Genomic DNA, 17,705 nt, shown 5'->3' with positions numbered 1-17,705 from the left:
TAATAACCCTGGTTAATTGTATGAAGCCCTTGCCCTGCCATGGAGCCGAGGAGCGGTGGAGCAGAAGGGAACGGGCTTTGTCCCCATGCCCAGCCCGGGGGCGGTGCGGCGCGGCCGGAGCTCCCACCGGCACAGCCCCCGCTCCTCATCCAGAGCCCGCCGGTGCGGGGCAGCGCCGTCATCCCCCGGGGCTCGCAGGCTCCGGTGCCATGCGGGGCCCGCTGCTCTGGGTACCACGGGCAGCTGCCGGCAACGTGCTGCCCCGGCAGGAACAACGCGGCTGGGCCCCGGCGCCCGTCGGGCTCCCTGCTACTGCGACTCGTACTGCCAGAGGACGGGGGACTGCTGCCACGACTACCTGGCCATGTGCCGCCGTGCCGGTGAGTGGCAGAGGGGATGGCCCTGGGGACCGCGCCTGGGGACACCCCCTGTACTGCTGCCATCGGTGGCGAATGTCTGCTGTTACCTGTTAGCCCCGTACTTCGAGTGATAACAGGATCTGTCTGAGGAGGCCGGCTGGGCTGGGTTTGTAGCAATGTCCCAGCTGTCCCCTTTTTTCCATGCCGAATGTCTGGCTGGCCCCAGTGCAATGAGAGCCCGTAGGGGTGGCCTGTGGTCTGCTGATGGCAGCGCTGTCACTGCAAGCCCGAATGGTCAGCGTGGGACCCAGCAGGACAAGCCCCGGTGCTTGTAGCCCTCTGCTTCTGTCACAGGCGGTGCCTTGCACAGCGACAGGGGAACCAGGGGCTGCACTGAGGGTGCCAAACAGGGCTCAAGGGCCTGGGGAGCACAGAACCAGCCTGTCGTGGGAACCCAAATCTGGACAGGCAGGCAGTGGCCACGGCCCCCTGGACAATTGCAGCAGTCAGCCCTTCCTAATCTCCGGGGAGATTAGCAGGGTCCCAGCTCAGCGTGATGCACACAGGGATAAAGTCCTGCGGAAGCAGCTCACAGTGCCCCTGCACTGGCAGGGGTCAGGGAAGAGAGGACTGCTGCGTCACTCTAGCCCTTGCCCTCCCTGTCCCCTGTGCCGCATCTCCCCTGCTCTGCTCTTACCATTGCTCATGACACTGAAACTTTCTTTACGCTCTCCTCCATTCGTGGCAGCGGTGGGCTGTGCTGTGGGGCCCTGGGGGCCGTGGAGCGGGTGCAGCTCCCGGTGCGGGACAGGCAGCAGGGCCCGCAGCCGCCAGGTCACTGTGACCCCGCGGCACGGAGGGGATCCCTGTCCGCACCTCAAGCAGCGCCGCGGCTGCCTGGGGCAGCACCCGACCTGCAGCACAGCCAAAGGTAACGCGGGCTGCCTGCTGCCCTGCTGCGTGCCAAGATACTCCCCAACTCCTTCAGCCAGGACTTCAGAGATCCCTGGCGAAGAGCTGGGCTGCCACTGCCGGAGGAGCCCTCTGGGTGTGTGTGGAGTCGGGCCCCCCTGTAACCCCCTCCCCAAAGCCGGGACCCCTCCTGCACCCCCCTGTGTTCGTGGCCCCTTTGCACCTCCCAGACCCAGGGCCTTTTTGCTTCCCTTAGCCATTACACTTCTCCCTGTCCCAAGCCCTTTGCATGCCCGACAGAACCATCATCCTTCCCACTCTCCAAAACAGGGATCCCTCTGCACCCCCCAAAGCCATTACCCTTCTCACCTCTTCAACCGAAGCCCTTCTGCCACCTCCCCAAATCCACATCCCCTTTATACCCCAATCCTTCAAAAAAACCACCATAACCTCTGTCCTACCTCCCAACCACCATTTCCCCTCTTTTCTCCTCCCGTTTCCCCCTCCCCGGCTCCTGCGCTGTTTCCGCCTGGCGCAGGTGGGAGTCCCGTGCCGCGGGCGCGCCTGGAGCCGCGGGCTGCCCCGGGACAAGCGGCTGTGCGTGTGCAGTGCTGGGGGAATCTGTCCCCCCGCCGTCCCCACTGCCCTGGACACGGCCTGCAAGGAGCCAGGTAGGTGCTAATTTGTGGCATCCCCACCATGGGATCTCTCCTAGCCTCTAAGGCATTTTCCCTTTATATCCTAATTATAATATTTGTATACAAAGCTATAATTATGTTAAAATATGCCACAATATTATAGTATACCATCATATTATTAAATGAATCAATAAAATGTCCTATAAATCAAGATTATAATATAAAAATAAACATATTTAAATAGAACAGCGTCTCTGTTGGAAGGGACATACAATACATACAATACATCTAGTCCAACTCCCATTATTATATATATATATAATACAAATCCATATATAAAACTGTATTTGATTTTTTTAAATTGTATTTTTTACACCCTAGTTCTCACTGATTTTCCCTTCCAGGACATTTTGGGTGGCCACTTCTGTGGTGGGGTGCCAGGGTTCGTGGGTGCTGGAGGGCCTGCAGGAGGGCTGTGTCTGCTCCCCACCAGCTCTCATGTTTGTGTAGGATCCCCCAGGAAGGTGAGCTGAGCCTCCACTTCTTGCTGGGGAGGTGGAGAATTAAATAAAAATGTGGTCTTTTTCATAATTTTAACCTCCTTGCAGGTCTGCTGCTCACCCTTGGTGTCAGCTCCCTCTGTTTTCCATTAAAGATTTTTGCATAAAGAATGGAAAAACCTTTCTTAAAAAGACTAAAAAAAAGGGAATTGCTAAAGTGTGGTGATTAATGGTACAAGAACAGCATGATGAGGTAAAGTCTGGGTGAGAGGATGATGTGGCAGTGACATGGTGTGATATGATGTCACGCTGTTACATCAGACTTTCAATGAGCTGCAACTGGCAAGCAACATGAGGATGGAGGCAGCATCCTTCCTCTTGTCTGAGCCCACTCACTGCAGTATCAGGTGAGCCATGCAGGGCAGTTCAGCCTTGCTGGGCTTTGCAGAGAGAAATTAAACAGACACCCCAAGTCTGCACATGGGCGATGGTGCTGGTGTCCAGTTCCAGCCCCTGCTGGAAGGAATGAGGCTGGGCTGGGGGGTGCTGCTGCCCTTCCCCATTCCTCGCCCAGCACATGACCTTGCTGGTGGATTCCCTGCTCCAGCTTGGGTGGTGGTACCACGCCTGTGGTGGGAGCACGTGCTATGCCAGGGCTGGATCCTGCTCCACTGCAGCCCGTGGCTGTTGCCTGTTTGCTGCCCCAGGACATATTTGACTCCTTCAGCCCACTCTCACACCACCCTCCTGGAAGAAGAATTAAAAGGCTTCAACACTGGGAATGTTCTTGGCCTCTTTATTTGGGATAAAAGCCCGTGTCAGCCAAGGGCCAAAGTGCTGATTAAAAAAACAGATTCTGGGAGTTGAGCACGAGGAGATGTGAGAGTTCTGTAGCACACATTCCCTCCTGCCAGCCAGAGGTGAGGGCAAGGAAGCCATGGACGTGGGCCAAGGCAGTGCTGTACTGGAGTCCTCAGCTGGAGACTCAGAAACTGGGAACAGTGTGTGTCCCACACTGTGAGTGGGGTTGCCCTGAGTTATACCACCAAACCTGCAGGTCTGGCTGCTGCTCAGAGAGAGCATTGAGGAAATGGAGGGAGATGGGCTGCAGATTTCGTGTCACACTGCTGCATGCCTGGAGCTGTCAGTCCCTGCCAGTGGTCCCAGCTCCCCTGGTGCATTGTCCTGATTTGGCACAGGGGCCAGCCCGTGCTGCACCAGCAGCCCCTGTACCAACTCCAGCTCCTGCTCCAACTCCTGGGTGCCACAGCCCAGGCCTGACATGGCAGTGGCACCTTCCCCCAGCACCTGCAGCACCTGTGCCAGCAGCCGGGCTCTCACCAGCAGCACGGCCAGGGCTGTGTGGAGTTTGGCACAGCCCAGCGCCTTCAGCCCCCAGCAGACAGCAGTCCCTGTGGAGAGATTGGGTGAAGGAGCCAGGAGTGTGGCAGGGTCCCCTGGACAGAGCTGGCCTGGGGAACAAGGACACTGCTTGTCCCAGGCACTCCATATTCTCCATACCTTGGCTCCAGCAGTGTTTGCAGTACTGCAGGTCCCTCAGCACACCGGGGCCTGTGGATTTCAGCCACTGCAGAGCTGAGGCATGGACTGGGCTGCCAGTGGGAGCCTTCTCCAGGAGCTGCACCAGGACAGGGAGCAGCTGCCGTGCCAGGACAGCTGGCTCCGCAAAAACGTTGGGTTCATCCTCCTTGTACAGGCTGGCAGCTCTGGGGGGAAAGCCGAGGTGTGAGTGAAGCCAAGGGCTGGCCCTGTGGTACCCTACACTCCCTCATGCCAGTCAGAGGCCCAGCAACTCACTTGTTTGCCTCCAGCTCCTCCATGATACTCCTGAGGTCTAAGATGGGGATGTGCTGAAGTAGTGAATTGAAGGTCTCGGGGTGCTCCCCGAACTCTCCCAGAAGGAGCTCTAGGAGGCTCTGGAGCCCCACATTGTCCTGCACAAAGATGCAGCCATCTTGGAGCAGCTCCCCCGGGCTCTGCTGCAGGAGGCTGGCGAAACCTGAGGCCTCGTGCCGGACCTCCCGCTCCTCATCTTGCAGAAGGTGAATGGCCATGTTTATCAGCCTAAGGAAAGGGAAGAGAAGGAAAAGGAAGCATAGTGCATGCCCCAAAGCATCCCAGCCTGCTTGGAGGGGAGGGAAGGATAAGACTTCAGATGAATGCTTCCCTGAGGGGCTTTTCTCCTGGGCTGTGAAAGACACAGCCACCACCCAAGAACTTGGAGCTTGGGAAAGTAAGGGCTGTGCCGAGGACTGAGGGACTCAGCAATGCCATCTGCTGTTCATAATGGACTGGCTGCTTGTATTAAAATGCCACCCACAGATTTTCTTGTAGGCTGTGAGCTCTTCAGTGCCAGTGATTTTTGAATGAGTGAAGTTTTCTTCAATACCTTTGAGTTTTTGCAGGGGATACTTTTTGCAGAGCGCACTGACCTCCAGCAGGCTGGGGCTGGAAGGAGCAGTGGTGCTGGGGAGTGGCTGCAAGCACAGCCAGAGCTGGGCTCAGTGACGTACCGCAGAGCCAGAGGGACGAGCGAGGCACGGGCCGCAGGCAGGGATCGCTGCACCACGCCGGCCCCCGCCGTGCGCAGGGAGCGCGCAGCCGCCAGCCGCAGCAGCTCGCAGCACCGCGCCTGCCCGCACTCCTCCAGCGCCGCACACCAGCGCCCCAGCAGCGCGCCGTCCTCGGCCCCAAACCTGCAGACACCAGGGAACCACAGCGAGGTCAAGCACACCTTCTGCTCCGTTAGGGCACCAAAGGCTGCCCTCAGATTGCAGGAGCCAGCTGCAATGCTGTGATTTATGGGAGAGAAATCATGGCTCTAAGGAAGAATCTGCTGGAAGAGTTGGGCAGCCCCCCAGCAGCAGCAGGGACCTACTGGTGGGCGAGCAGCAGACTGGCAGCACACAGCGCCTGGAAGAGGAGATCAGGCCCAGGACACTCAGCCTCCACCATGTGCAGCAGCATCTCCAGGCATGATGCTGAGGAGCCCTGGAGCTTACTGGAAGCTTCCTGGGACCATGAGGAGGGATCTCTGTAAAGATGCAGCAAAGCCTCAAGGTACAATCTCAGGAACTCTTTGTCCCTTCTCTCTAGCAGCACCGACTGCAAGCTCTCCTAGTTGACAACAGGAAAGAAGGTACATGGTTAGTGGTTCCAGCACTGCAGGACCGGGCAAGTGCCCTGCACCCACGCACCCTGAGCCTGGACAGCACCAAGCTTCTCAGCAATGGGATCTCAGGGGTCCCATCTGTGTGGTGCACTGGGGCCTCCCTGCTTTACTTGGTGACTTTTGAGCCCCATCATACCAGCAATGTCAGCCCAAGAGCGTTCTCCACCTCCTTGCACGTTCCTCTCTCCCCAGCAATCACCCAGCTCAGGATGGCGTGCTGGATGTCCGGGTCGGGCTGCTGAACAAGTGAGCAGACAGCAGCAATCTGCTCACTGTCCACCAGCCGGGCTGCCTCGCTGCACAGGAAGTGGGCCATGGTTTGGTGGAGGATGGCTGAGCCCACCTGCAGGAAAAAAACAGGATTCCCCTTCCAGTGCTCAGCCTGGAGCCATGGGTGTCCCTGTCCCTGCCCAGGCTCACTGCCATGATTTTCCTGGCATGAAGCAGTACCTGTGGCTCGACACAGCCTGACCTTCCCCTCTGTGGGAGGCTGCCCAGTTCGGTACTGATGGTGTCACGGATGTACTGGGAGAAGCCAGGGCTGAAGGATGTGGGCAGGAGGGCGAGGACCTGGAGGAAGGTGGCGCGGACGAGGGGGCAGCGCTGGGCAGGGGTCAGCAGCCAGCCCCGCTCCTCCAGCTGCAGAGCCACAGGGCTCAGCGCCTCGGCCGACAGCCTGCGTGGAGACACAGCCTTACTGCGGGGCACAGCCAAGATGGGCACCTTTCTATGGCCAAAGGCTGCACAGAGTGACCCCAGCTGGGGAGACAGCATGGCAACACTCACCCCGCAGTGCCCGTGGCAGAGGCCAGCAGTGCCTGCATCTGCAGCAGGTGCCCGTGGACAGCGTTGTGCGAGCGGATCTGTCCGGGTGCTGCAGGGAGCTGCCGGGCCAGCTGCAGGAGGAGCCTGCAGCGCTGGGGAGGGGGGACAACGGGCACCAGAGCCTTGGCAGCCATCGCTCGTACAGCGTAGATGGGGCTCTCTGCCAGCCCCAGCAGTGGCCCCAAGAAGGGAGCAGAGGGACTGTGGAGCAAAAAGGTGATGCTCTGGCTGGAGTAAAATCTCACAAGACCCAGGGCCAGCCTCAGCACCATCCCAGCACTCTTCCCACTGGAGTCCTTGGCCGAAGCACAGCATCTCCACTGCCTCCATACCTGCCAGGGCTGTCAGCACCAGGCTGCAGCTGCGCCAAGAGGGTGAGGATGGCGTGGAGTGCAGGGTGCAGGCGGGGCCCCCCCTGATGTGGGTGCTGCGGCCACCTTGAGCTCTCCAAGCAGCACAGCGCCCAGCTTTGGGTGCTGCCCAAGGAAGGCCTGCAGGCTCAGCCCCTCTGATGGGCAGCCATCCCTGTGGCTCCATGGCTGTCCCAGCAGCCGGGACGTGAGGGCACCTACAGGGACAGAGAAGGCAGTGTCAGGTCCTATCCAACACTGCCAAGCTCCTGCACTTCACCCCACACAGGCTCTGAGCCCTGGGGACTGTGGGATCTCTGACAGTACTCACTGAAGAGCTGGATGGCTGCGTTCCTCATGGCCCAGCAGGGCGAGCCCAAGCCCCGCAGTGCCAGGGCCATCATGGGTGTGGCATGGCACAGCACTGCCCCGCCCAGCCCCGCCCCACGGACCAGCGTCTGCAGCACGTGGAGGGCACACACCTGGGGAGAGCACAGGGGGCTCATGCTACCATGTCAGGGGAAGACGGTGGGAAAAGACATGGGAGCCAAGAGACCACCAGCTGCCAGGCTGCATGAGCAGGGCTGTGGGTTTCTGCTCACTCTGAGTTCTCTCAGTCTCACACTCAGTACCTGGCACAGCTCCCTTCAGGGAACCCAGCACAGATCACCCTGCTCCCAAAGGGGCTCCAGCAGCCAGCAGCATCACACTCACCTGCGGGAGGTCGAGGGTCTGGTCCCAGTGCTGTGGCAGTGCCGTGGCAGCCAAGGTCAGCAGTGTCTGGATGCAGCGGGTCAGGAGCGGCCGTGCCCGCGCCGCGCCCTCCCCGCTGACGATGCAGAGGAAGAGCATGGGGAAGCCGGCGGCACGGCGCGTGATCGAGCTGCTCCGAGGCCCACTCAGTGCTTCCAAGCCCTGGCAGAGAAACAAAATCACCTGAGATGTGGCTGGAAACCCATCCCCTGGAACCTGCAGCTGCCCTGCCAGGAGGGCACCAGCTTGTACCAGCTCTGCACCAGCGTCCCAGCTGCCAGGAGGGCAGGGAGTAGGGACACTGAGAAATGACCCTGGTTCTCCCTGGGGTGCACGGGGAACAAGGGCACAATGAGAACTGTACCTGCTCCAGCACAGCCCGCGGGATGGCCTGCAGCTCTGGATCTGGGTGGTTCAGCAGAGCAGCACAGAATTTGGTGAAACCCATGCTGCAGCCCTCCACTGCGCCCTGGGGCAGAACAGTGCCAGGATGAGCACCCCAAAAGCTACACTCACCAGCCCCCCATCACCCCAGAAAACTCTTTGTGAAGGGGAAAAGCAAGTGAGAAGACATGATGGTGTGGGGATGTGATAGGGTCTGGCACTGGGATCCCAGCCAGGGGACTCCCAGCCATGCCCATGTCCTGCCCCAGAGCAGACCCTGCCCCACTGCACTCATCCCCTCTCCACCACAGTATGCCAGGGCAGGGGCAGGGCTGGAGGCATGGCTCAGACATGCTCTTACCCAGTGCCGGCACCGCAGCAGGATTTCCTGGAACACCCTGGTGGCCATCTGCAGGGTGGGGAGTGGCAGGAGGGGCCCCAATTCAGCAGGCAGTGCTGGGGATAGCAGCAGCTCAGCCAGGCCCCCCAGGAGCAGGCCAATCTCCTGGGAAGAAGAGAAAGGTCAGAAAGACTGGCAGGGAGAAGTTGGACTGAGTGGCAGCAGGGCTGCAAGCCACATAGCCTGGCTCTGCCAGAGCAGGGGACTATCAGTGAGAAGCTGGGCTCTGTAAGGGCAGGCAGGGAGGGGGCTGCTTTTGGGGAGCCTGGTAGTTGCATTCTTCCTGGAAGGAGGCAAGGACACGTGTAAGAGCACTGAGGTAAGCACAGAAATTCCCCCATGTTCATCCCCAGAAAAGAATGGCCCAACGGGAGGTGAAGCAGCAGCAGGGGTGGGCTGGATGATGGGTGCCATGCTAGGCTGCCCCTCTCCCAGAGCCATGAGGAGGGGTCCCCACCTTCACTGACACCCAGCAGCATGTCAGGATCAGGCTGTGCTCCTCTGACAGCAGGACTGAGTCACCCTCCTCTTCCTCCCGGCCCTTCCCCAGCATGATGAGGGAGCCAATGGCATTGCCCATCTCTGCAAATGATGGGGCCGCAGCTGCAAAAGGAAAAGCCAGGTCTGAGCAGGGTGGGGAACTGGGAGGGAGGTGCTGCTGGGCTTTAGGAGGACCTACACTCCTGTCAGAATGCACACAAATGACAATGGCTCCTGCCCTGCCTCATGTCAGGACTGCAGCTGCGTTTTGTCCACTGCCCTTTTCAAGCCATTACTCTAAGGGTTCTGCCAGCCCCTCCTGTCCCAGCTGTTTCCATTTGGCAGGTGCCTCACTGCTTCTGGAAGACCTTTCCCTCTAGTGCTGCTGTTCTCCCATAGAGTTGGGAAAGTCACCCAAAGCCAGGCTCAGCCCCACCATGGTCCCCTACCAGAGGCACTGAGCCTAAAGCAAGTGCATTCCCCTTGGGCTGGAGGGCTGCTGGGCCAGGAATGGCTGTGATGGAGCTGTCAGTGGTTCCCAGCGATAGTTTCCAGGGCTGGTTCCACCCCCACGGGGACACACTTACCTTGCTCATCAGCACTGGGGCTTTGTTGGCTCTGCAGAGCACCCAGAAGGAGGGAGGTGATGTCTTTCACTGTGGTCACAAGGCGGGTAAGGAGCTCCTGCCAGCTCTGCACCAACTCTGCTGCCTGCATGGACACAGCCACCTCCGGCACCTGGAGCAGACACCTGCGCAGGGCTGTGATGGCTCCTGCAGAACAGCCACCTCTGCTCACTGTGCTGTCAGCACAGCCCTGGCTCTCCTCCTGAGCCCACAGCTGGCATGGCTCAGGGGCAGGGCAGTGAACAGGGCCCTGGGTGAGGGGTGTGCAAGGCAGGGGGAGTGCCAAAACAGGGAAACCAAGGCAAAGATGTGGCACCAGCAATGAGCTGTGGCCTGAGTCCTGCCATGATTCTGCCTGCTCCAGTTCCCAGGCAGCAGCTGCAGGAGCTGCTCCCTGTCCTGCCCTGTCTAGCTGGGTCATACCATGCATTGGTGCACTGGCTGCTGCCTGCAGCAGGTCCTGGCACGCCATCTTGTACTGGGCTTGCAGAACGTGGAGAAGGTGCTGGGCGAAGCACAGTCCTCGGCTGGGCAGTGCCAGGGCTGCCTCAGCCTCCAGGGACAGGCTCTTCATGGTGCTACTGTCTGACCTGGGGCAACAAGCAGATCCTGCTGTGAGTACCACGGAACTTTCTGCCCATATGGTGCTATGCAGCTTCTTCCTCCCCCCGTGTAGACTCCTGTACCTCAACCCTCCCCAGCTTCCCACTGCAAGGCTATTGCAAACCCCAACTATGGCCACAGACTGGTGAGGCACCAGTGCTGCCAACACATTCTTGGAGGGTCCTGTACCACTGCAGGGAGAGGGAGGGGGATGCCAGGAGCTCATACTTCTGCAGGATTGTCTTCATCAGCACAGCTCCAGCTTCAGCCTCCTGCACTCGGGGGCTACCCAGGGTGTCCTGGGCCAGCTGGAAGAGAGCCAGGGCAATGGGCTCGGGGAATGTGGCAGGGAAGTAGCGGACAAGCAGCTCTGAGGCCAAGTCTCTGATCTGCCAGGACAGAGAAGACATGGGGAAAAGTGGGACATGGGAGAATGGGAAGCACGGTAGGCTTCCCCTTTGAGCCTCCTTGAGGCCAAGGCAGGCATCTTTATGACCTCCCCTTGGCTTTACGAGGCTCACCTCATTAGTGCTGTCCTGCAGGCAGCTCAGGAGTGCCAACAAATTGGGCTGGGAGAAGAAGTCCCAGCAACCGCTCTGCCTGGCATAGCTCAGCAGTGTGGCCATGGTCCCTGTGATAGGGACACAGGGAGGTGAGATAGCACAGGCTGAGAGTATCCCCACACCTGTGGGTGATACTCCGGGTAGCTTGCCTGTACTCACGTGGGGGCTGGCCTTTCTTCCTGTCAGGGCTCCAGGTATCTGTGCAGGTCTCCAAAACAGCAGCCAGGAGGAGCAGAGCCGTCTTCTTCCTCTGGTAGTTAGAGCCTGGGCTGAGTGAGGTGATGCTGAGCTGCAGCAGCCATTCCACAAATCCTGTGGGCAGAGCACATGGCAGCAAGGGATGTCAAGCACATGTGAATGTCCCAGGGCTGTGGTGAAGGTGCTGGGGGCTGCCTCACCTACTGCCTGGGTGAGCTGCTGAGCCCCCCCGGCCGGCCCGCAGCCCCGCGGCGCCTTGCCCCGCAGCCGGGCCAGCGAGCTGTCCCGCAGCCGCGCCAGCGCCTTCCTCAGCGCCGCCTGCAGCAGCTGCCGGAACGAGGACGAGTCGCAGTTGAGGTTGAGGGGCAGGAACTCCCGCAGCAGCTGCACCTCGGTGCCCGAGAGGGGCTGGTTGGTGTTGGGGCTGCAGCAGAGCAGGCCCAGCGCTGCCAGCCGAACGCCCTCCTCACGGGTGCCCAGGCAGCGGGAGAGCCGCTGCAGAGCCTCATCCCCCAGTGGCAGGGCCCCTGCCACACTCTTCTGTGCCTTCAGCAGTGACACCCAAGCCCGAAGTGACATCGTGTCCTGGCCACCAAACTGGGCGGCCAGCAGTGCCTGGGTGGCCGGGAGCTGCCGCAGGGTCCAGGTGAGAAGGTGGTTGGCAGCGTTGCTCTGCAGGATGGGCAGGGGAGAGCAGAGGGCCTGGGAGAGCAGGGGCAGCCAGCACAGTGCCCACTGCTCTGCCAGGGCCCCCTCTGTGCCTTGCTGCCCATCCCGCCACTCGCTGCACTGCTGCTGCACCAGCACCTTGTAGACCTCGGCAGCAGCAGGACACAGGTGGTTGGTGGAGAGGCAGCTCAGGAGATGCTGTGGCAAGTCTGGGTAGGCATCCAGCACCTGGGGAAAGGCAGGTGACCCTCATCTCCCTGTCAGGCTGAAAGCTGCATTTGGGGGAAGGACAGATGGGTACAAGCCACATTGTAATCATCCCTGGCACTGAGCATCTCTGGTACCTCAAAGCTGCTTTTGATGGGCACTGACAGGCAAAGATGCCCTTCCCACTGGCACTCCCCACAGGTGCACTGCTGTAGCTCACTACCCCATGGATACTAAAATAGCCCCTCTGGGTGGGAAGGCTCCCTGCTCACACAGCTGAGCTGGGTAGAAGGTGACAGGCAGTGGACAGAGGCTGTGCCACCTCAGCAACAGAGCCAGCTGACACCAAGACTCCCCATTCCCCTGCCTTCCCTACCTGCTGGCTGCCCATGTAGGGGACAATGGCACACAGGGGCACGTATCTTGCTTTGATCTGCCATGGCATTGAGACCACCCTCTGCAGCATCTGTTGGTAGAGGGGTTCCTCCTGGTCCTGGAAGTGCTGGCACTCCAGGTGGTAGATTTCCAAGAGCAATCGGAAGGAGCTGTGGATGAACTCAGACACACCTTCCACCTGTGGGAGAAGGACACAGAGCCTGTGTGTGAAAAATGCCACAACCTCAGCAGTGTGACTGCCCCTGCCCTGGCAGCTGCAGGCAAGGGAATGTATTTGGCTGATGGAGCTGAAGCAGGCAGGGATGTGTTACGGGCTGGGGACAGCAGCTGAGCCAGGTGAAGGAAGAGCTGTTCCTGGCTGCCACATGACAGCCTTTGGCACCGTGTCCTTACCGGGGTCTCTGCGTTGTTCCACAGCAGCTGGGTGACCTTCTGGAGGAGCTCAGCGTCCTGGGCCAGGACACGGGACCCTGTCAGGTGCCAGAGAGCAGCCAGGCCCTCCCGCAGGCGCTGCAGCCACAGCGCACACGCTGCCAAAACAGAGAGCTCTGCTGCAGCCTGCCCCAGACTCACCTGCACCAGAGCCAGCACAGGCTGTGGGCTTAAGGACCCTGTGTGCAGGGGCAGCAGCTCCCCCATTAGTACACAAGACCCTAACAGGTAAGTGTCCACTGGGCTGGAACAGAAATAGCAGTTTTCAAACCAGCTACCAAGACCCAGAAAAGCATCTTCCCTGGGAGACGATGAAGCATACAGGGACTCCATGCATCACAAGCACAGTGAACCTTTCCCACCTCCCCATCATGGCAGGGTCACTGTCTCCTACCTTGGAAGCAGTAGTAGTGGCAGTCCTTCTGCTCCCTGGTCAAGGCACACACAGCAGGAAAGATAATGTCCAGCATCAGGCAGGCCTGCAGGGGCACAGCAGCTCAGGAAGCAGGCAGGCACAGGGAGAAAACCCTGCTGTGAGACAGGCAAGGAGAGTGCTGCCTGGCTCTCCCACTCTTACACAGCTCACCTCTGCCCCTTGCCTGGAAGTCCTCAGCTCATGAGGACTTGGGAAAGGGTAGAGGTGGGCATAGTTGAGGCTGTGCTCTGCAGGGACAGCCCCAGGTTCATGCCATGGGAACACAGGGTGAACACTGCTTTGCTTGTGTGGGGATTTTGACACCACTTTGTTTCCCAGCCCCCCAGGAAAAAGAAATTCCTGTTTGGATGTCTTTAGCAAAAATAGGTTCCTTGGCTATCTAGCTGTGCTCAGTGGGATGTATGGAGCTGCTGATGTGGAGGGGTGCAGCTTGGCTTTATCCCCCAAGAATCTGCAGGCACCACAGGCAGCTGCCAGTCCTCTCCAAGGGCTCCCTCAAGCCCTGTCAGCTAGGTTTGAGCTCTACTACCTTATGGGGGAGGCCCTCCAGCTGGCAGCTGAGGATGTCCATCTTGCAGCACGTCAGCAAACCTCTGGTGAGCACCAACTTCTCCAGCCCATCTGGTTCCAGGACACAGGGCAATTCCACCACCAGCTCCCCAAACTTCAGCTCCCCAGTACCTGCTAGAAAATGGCTGCACTGGATGGAAGGAAGATGGCAAACCCAAATGTTGCTCTGAGAGCAACTGCCATGGCTCACTCCAGAGCATTCATGGGAGGTGGCTAGAGACAGCTAGAGCTCCCAGACCCTGAGAGACAGACACAGCAGCAGAGTCCAGCTCGGTGCCAGCCTCTGTCCCCTCACACCCATACATGCCTGTAACCCTTAGCCAGAGGCCATCTCCAGCTCAGGAGGAGCACACACCTCGGCTGGGGAGCTGGAACAGGGTCAGCACAGCACTGGCTCCATACTGGGACATGGGGGCCGTGTTCACCAACATACTCAGGGCTGTGCCTGCCAGCAACCTCGTGTCCTTGTTCAGGGCCTGGACTCACAGGGAGGCAAAGGCACAACTCAAAACACTATTTAAACCCCATCTGCATTTAACTGCCCCTGCAAGCAGCTACATGGGGTCTCTCAGATATGCCAGACACTGGGCTGTCTCTGCAGGCTTGCCTTGGGGAAGGTAATGGGGAAAGCACCTGGGAAGGACAGCACTGCTCTGCTCCTTGGGACTGGCAGCTCCATCCCTCCCAGGGCTGTACGCACCTTCCCCCAAACCACCTCCAGCAGTAGTCCCAAGAGGCTCTGCAAGGTCTCACTCTTTCCTGATGTGCTCCACACCAGAGGGGCCACATCATTTGGCAGTGCCTGGAAGACCTGGAGGCAGGCCTGGAGGAGCAGGAGGTGCCACAAAGATGATCAGTATTCCTTACCTCTGAGAAACCAGCAATGCCCCAGGAACAGCCATTCATAGCAGCTCCATGTGTTACATCCCTCTGGACATTGCCTGGCCTGTCCCTGCAGGTACTGATCCTTGCCCCACTCCCCAGTCTGGCTCTTACCTTGATGACCAGGTAGCCCCATGTGCTGCCAGGTGCAGGCTGGCCCTGCAGCACCCAGTGCAGGGTGCTGGCCAGGCGCTGCAGCAGCAGGGCCAGGTTCTGCTGCCAGTGCTGCCGGCCCAGGCTGCTCTCCTCCAGGAACATGGACACTGCAGGCAAGGGCACAGCATCAGCCCCTGGCCCTCCTGCAGCCAGCCCTGCTCCCAGCTCAGCCAAGGGCTCTGCTGTTGGCAAGGGAGGTAAGAACAGGGCTGGGATGCAGGGGATGCTTTGGCTTGTCTGGTTTCCAGCTGGGGGTGGGCAGAGCTGGATGCTGCTGGGAACTCTGCAAAGATCACGTGGATCCCTGCTCCCCTCCCATGAGCAGAGAATCTAGTTTGGGTTGGCAGAAAGTGTTCTGTGCACTGGTGGTGTGAACTGGAAGAAAACCCTGGAAGGTAAGGAACAGAGACTGACCTGACTGAAGGTCCCCTGGAGACAGCACCTGCAGGGACAGAAGAATAGTTTGTCCTGTGTGAGAGCATGCTGGGGCTCAGCACCTTAGGCAGGAGAGTCTACCAATGCCAGAAGCTGCCCCAGAGATGAGCAAAGGGCTGGTGTGATAGCAGCCACACGTTGCCAGCTGCAAGGAATGGCAAATCCCAAGAATGGTGGGAAGTGAAGGACTGGAGGCAGCCCAAATCAGGAGGTCCCTGTGACTCATCATCTCCAGCCAAATCCCCATGAAAGCCAAGTGCCATGCACAGCCAGGGCTCTCTCACCTCTCCCTGCAGTGCCAGGCCACCCAGCAGTGTGTCCACTTCCTGGGCCAACAGGGCTTCTTTCCCCACTGCCAGCTGGGTCACCATCTGCCAAGAGACACCCAAGTCAGCTGCTCCCAGACCCCTGGAGACACCAGCTGCCAAGTGCTACTGGAGGAGCCTGCAGCCCCTTTGCTAGTAAGGATGCCAGAAAGCCTCAGAGCTGTGCCAGGAGTGGGCAAAGCCAGCTCAGCTGATTGCCTCACAGACCTGTTCCAGTTTCTGGAAGGAGCTGGAGTTGCTGGTTGCTTCCATCTGGAAAGCCAGGACACATCGGAGCAGGGGTCGCACCTCTGCCTCACCCAGCGCCTGCAGACCCTCACTCAGCACCCGTGTCAGCTGCAGAGCCTCCTCCAGGTGCTTCTCTTTGCATCTCTTGGCAGTACTCCTGGAACAGGACAAGGACGGGGTGGGGATACCCTGGCTCGGTGAAGTTTGGAGTGGGGAATACCCCGCCTCAGAGGGATCTGGGCTGGGCTGCCCCAGTGAGCGATGCTGCTCTCCCAGCCGCACTCGGCACCGCACTGAGCGAGGACGGAGGGACGGCGGCGCGGGGGAGCTACACGAAACCCTCAAAGCACAGCGCATGCAAGCCCTCGGTGGGGCAGAGGGGCTCGAAAATCCTAAGAACTGCAGCCCTGCTGCTGCTGAGCAGGGAAGGGACCGGGGAGCGGCTGAGCGTGGCTCGAACCCCTCGCTGGCACCGATCTCACACTCCCTCCCCTCCTCCCGCCCGACCCGCGCCCGGGGATGCACGGGCGCGCCACACCGGGGGCTTCCCGACGCACCCGCCACCGGGGGACACCGGGAGCTCCCTCCCTGGGGCCCGCCCTCCTACCCCGCGAAGTGCCGCAGGCAGCGCAGGCAGGAGAGCACGGTGGGGGCGAGGCCCCGAGTGCCGTAGAAGGCGGCGCAGGCCCGCGCCTCCCGCTCGGCGCCCATGGCGGCCGCACCATAGAGCTGCGCCCTCACGGCGCTCGGCGGCGCCCCCTGGCGGCGCCCCGGGCCCGCACCGCCCGCGGCGGCCCCGGCAGCGCCGGCGGGGCCCGCGATCCTACCTCCATCCCGGCCGGGACCCGCGATCCTTCCCGAGATCCTCCCTCCATCCCGGCCGGGACCCGCGATCCTCCCTCCATCCCGGCCGGGAACCGCGATCCTTCCCGCGATCCTCCCTCCATCCCGGCCGGGACCCGCGATCCTCCCTCCATCCCGGCCGGGGCCCGTGATCCTTCCCGCGATCCTCCCTCCATCCCGGCCGGGACCCGCACTGTCTGCAAGGCAGGGATTAAAAAAGTATCATCATCCCAAGATGTTTGCATAGTCGGGGAAAAGCGAGATAACCCAGAACTTCCGAAAGCCGGGTGCTGGCTGCCGAGCACAGAGGGATTTGGGCAGCATGAGGCGGTGTAAGAGCTCTGAAATGCCAACTGGAATGCTTCAGGGTGAAGCAGTTGCCTGGTTCCGTCGTGGTTCATTGTGGAAGAGGTGGTGTGGTACCCCAGAGTCCCCCTACTACTCCAGGGACACCATCCCTGCTAGCCAGCACCACTATTGGCAGCATCCCTACGAGTGCTATCACTAATAACACTACTACCCAGTGGAGAGATTCCACTTCTTCCTATGGAATTAAATGGCCTTTGGGGAGAAAGAGATTTTACTGTAATTACCATTAAATCAAAATGAGTTTATCAGAGTTCTTATTGTTAGTTGGCATAGGGTTGAACAATTTTAATAGGCACAATTTTAAGATCATCTTTAAAGGTCCCTTTCAATCCCAACTATCCAATGATTTTACCATTTCCGGCTTTTTTATTAAACGCAATTTTAACACCTGACCAGCACATCTCACTAAATTTCAGCTACACAGAAAGTACTTCTTCGTTTTTATCTTGAAGGACTGTTTTTACCATGGGTTGTTTCTCACAGTGGCTCTGGAGCAAGTAATGGGCATCCACTGCTTGGATGAGTCATGGCACAGGCAGCCCAGGAAAACACAGCTGGCACACACCAGTGGCTGCACTGGGTGGCCAGGAGGACACTGAGATGTGGATCCTGGGCTGAGCATTTCCCTTGGGGATGAAAAGCCCCCACATTGTAGTTTTTGGCAACATTTGTCAGCAGCCACCATCTCTGTTCTGCTTTAGAAATCAGCCTGGAAGCCCAAATCCAGCCAGGGGTCCAGGTTTGCCCTGACTGCTGTCAATATCAATGAGTTAAAGAGCCCAGGATTTGTCCCAGGTAAGGCAGAGGAGTGCAGGAGGATGGTTACATCCCTCAGATCTGATCCTCCATTTCCTCAGCATCATCCCACTCCACACAGGTGATAGGGAGTGGGGAGAAGATCTGCCAAACCAGAGCTCCCACAGGTGCCAGCACACAGGCAGGAGCAAGGCAGAGGAGGGTGCTGCCATGCTG

The 17,705-nt window shown here is 59.5% G+C and overlaps 2 protein-coding genes across 3 annotated transcripts; one reads left to right on the top strand and one right to left on the bottom strand.

The window, feature by feature from the left end:
- The first annotated feature begins 497 nt into the window (after positions 1-497).
- Positions 498-2,525, top strand: LOC306810289 (SCO-spondin-like). 2 transcript variants are annotated; one of them, XM_079322711.1, is made up of 4 exons: positions 498-1,290; positions 1,348-1,407; positions 1,810-1,942; positions 2,314-2,525. In XM_079322711.1, exons 1-4 carry the CDS (start codon positions 624-626, stop codon positions 2,417-2,419), a joined length of 966 nt encoding a protein of 321 aa, XP_079178837.1. In that variant the 5' UTR covers positions 498-623; the 3' UTR covers positions 2,420-2,525. The 2 variants fall into 2 exon arrangements, 1 of the variants encoding a protein (XP_079178837.1); XR_013776429.1 differs by lacking the exons at positions 498-1,290; positions 1,810-1,942 and having other exon boundaries at positions 1,322-1,407; positions 2,314-2,412.
- Positions 2,526-3,191: 666 nt separating this feature from the next.
- Positions 3,192-16,253, bottom strand: LOC306810285 (tRNA (32-2'-O)-methyltransferase regulator THADA-like). Its single transcript, XM_079322704.1, is given in 32 exon segments — positions 3,192-3,821; positions 3,931-4,136; positions 4,228-4,494; positions 4,944-5,126; positions 5,309-5,547; positions 5,739-5,945; positions 6,053-6,278; positions 6,389-6,628; positions 6,760-6,842; positions 6,844-6,995; positions 7,109-7,259; positions 7,492-7,692; positions 7,895-7,999; positions 8,276-8,419; positions 8,772-8,917; positions 9,382-9,567; positions 9,844-10,010; positions 10,252-10,412; positions 10,545-10,654; positions 10,746-10,898; positions 10,985-11,681; positions 12,037-12,234; positions 12,450-12,586; positions 12,883-12,967; positions 13,454-13,608; positions 13,850-13,970; positions 14,195-14,317; positions 14,491-14,639; positions 14,947-14,974; positions 15,252-15,338; positions 15,501-15,678; positions 16,129-16,253. Coding segments are annotated over 32 exon segments (5,682 nt in total). The 5' UTR covers positions 16,233-16,253; the 3' UTR covers positions 3,192-3,528.
- Positions 16,254-17,705: the final 1,452 nt, after the last annotated feature.

Source organism: Erithacus rubecula (assembly GCF_903797595.1).
Source record: "Erithacus rubecula genome assembly, chromosome: 19".
Taxonomy (NCBI): Eukaryota; Metazoa; Chordata; class Aves; order Passeriformes; family Muscicapidae; genus Erithacus; species Erithacus rubecula.
Note: the sequence above shows the minus strand (reverse complement) of the source record. Positions and strands in the feature narration are given on the sequence as shown.

Bases quoted from the DNA above. Each gene is read 5' to 3' on its own strand.
- LOC306810289 (XM_079322711.1), top strand. From the start codon at position 624: ATGGCAGCGCTGTCACTGCAAGCCCGAATGGTCAGCGTGGGACCCAGC. The intron at 1,291-1,347 runs GTAACGCGGGCT...CAACTCCTTCAG, and splicing joins GACCTGCAGCACAGCCAAAG to CCAGGACTTCAGAGATCCCT. The intron at 1,408-1,809 runs GTGTGTGTGGAG...CGCCTGGCGCAG, and splicing joins CTGCCGGAGGAGCCCTCTGG to GTGGGAGTCCCGTGCCGCGG.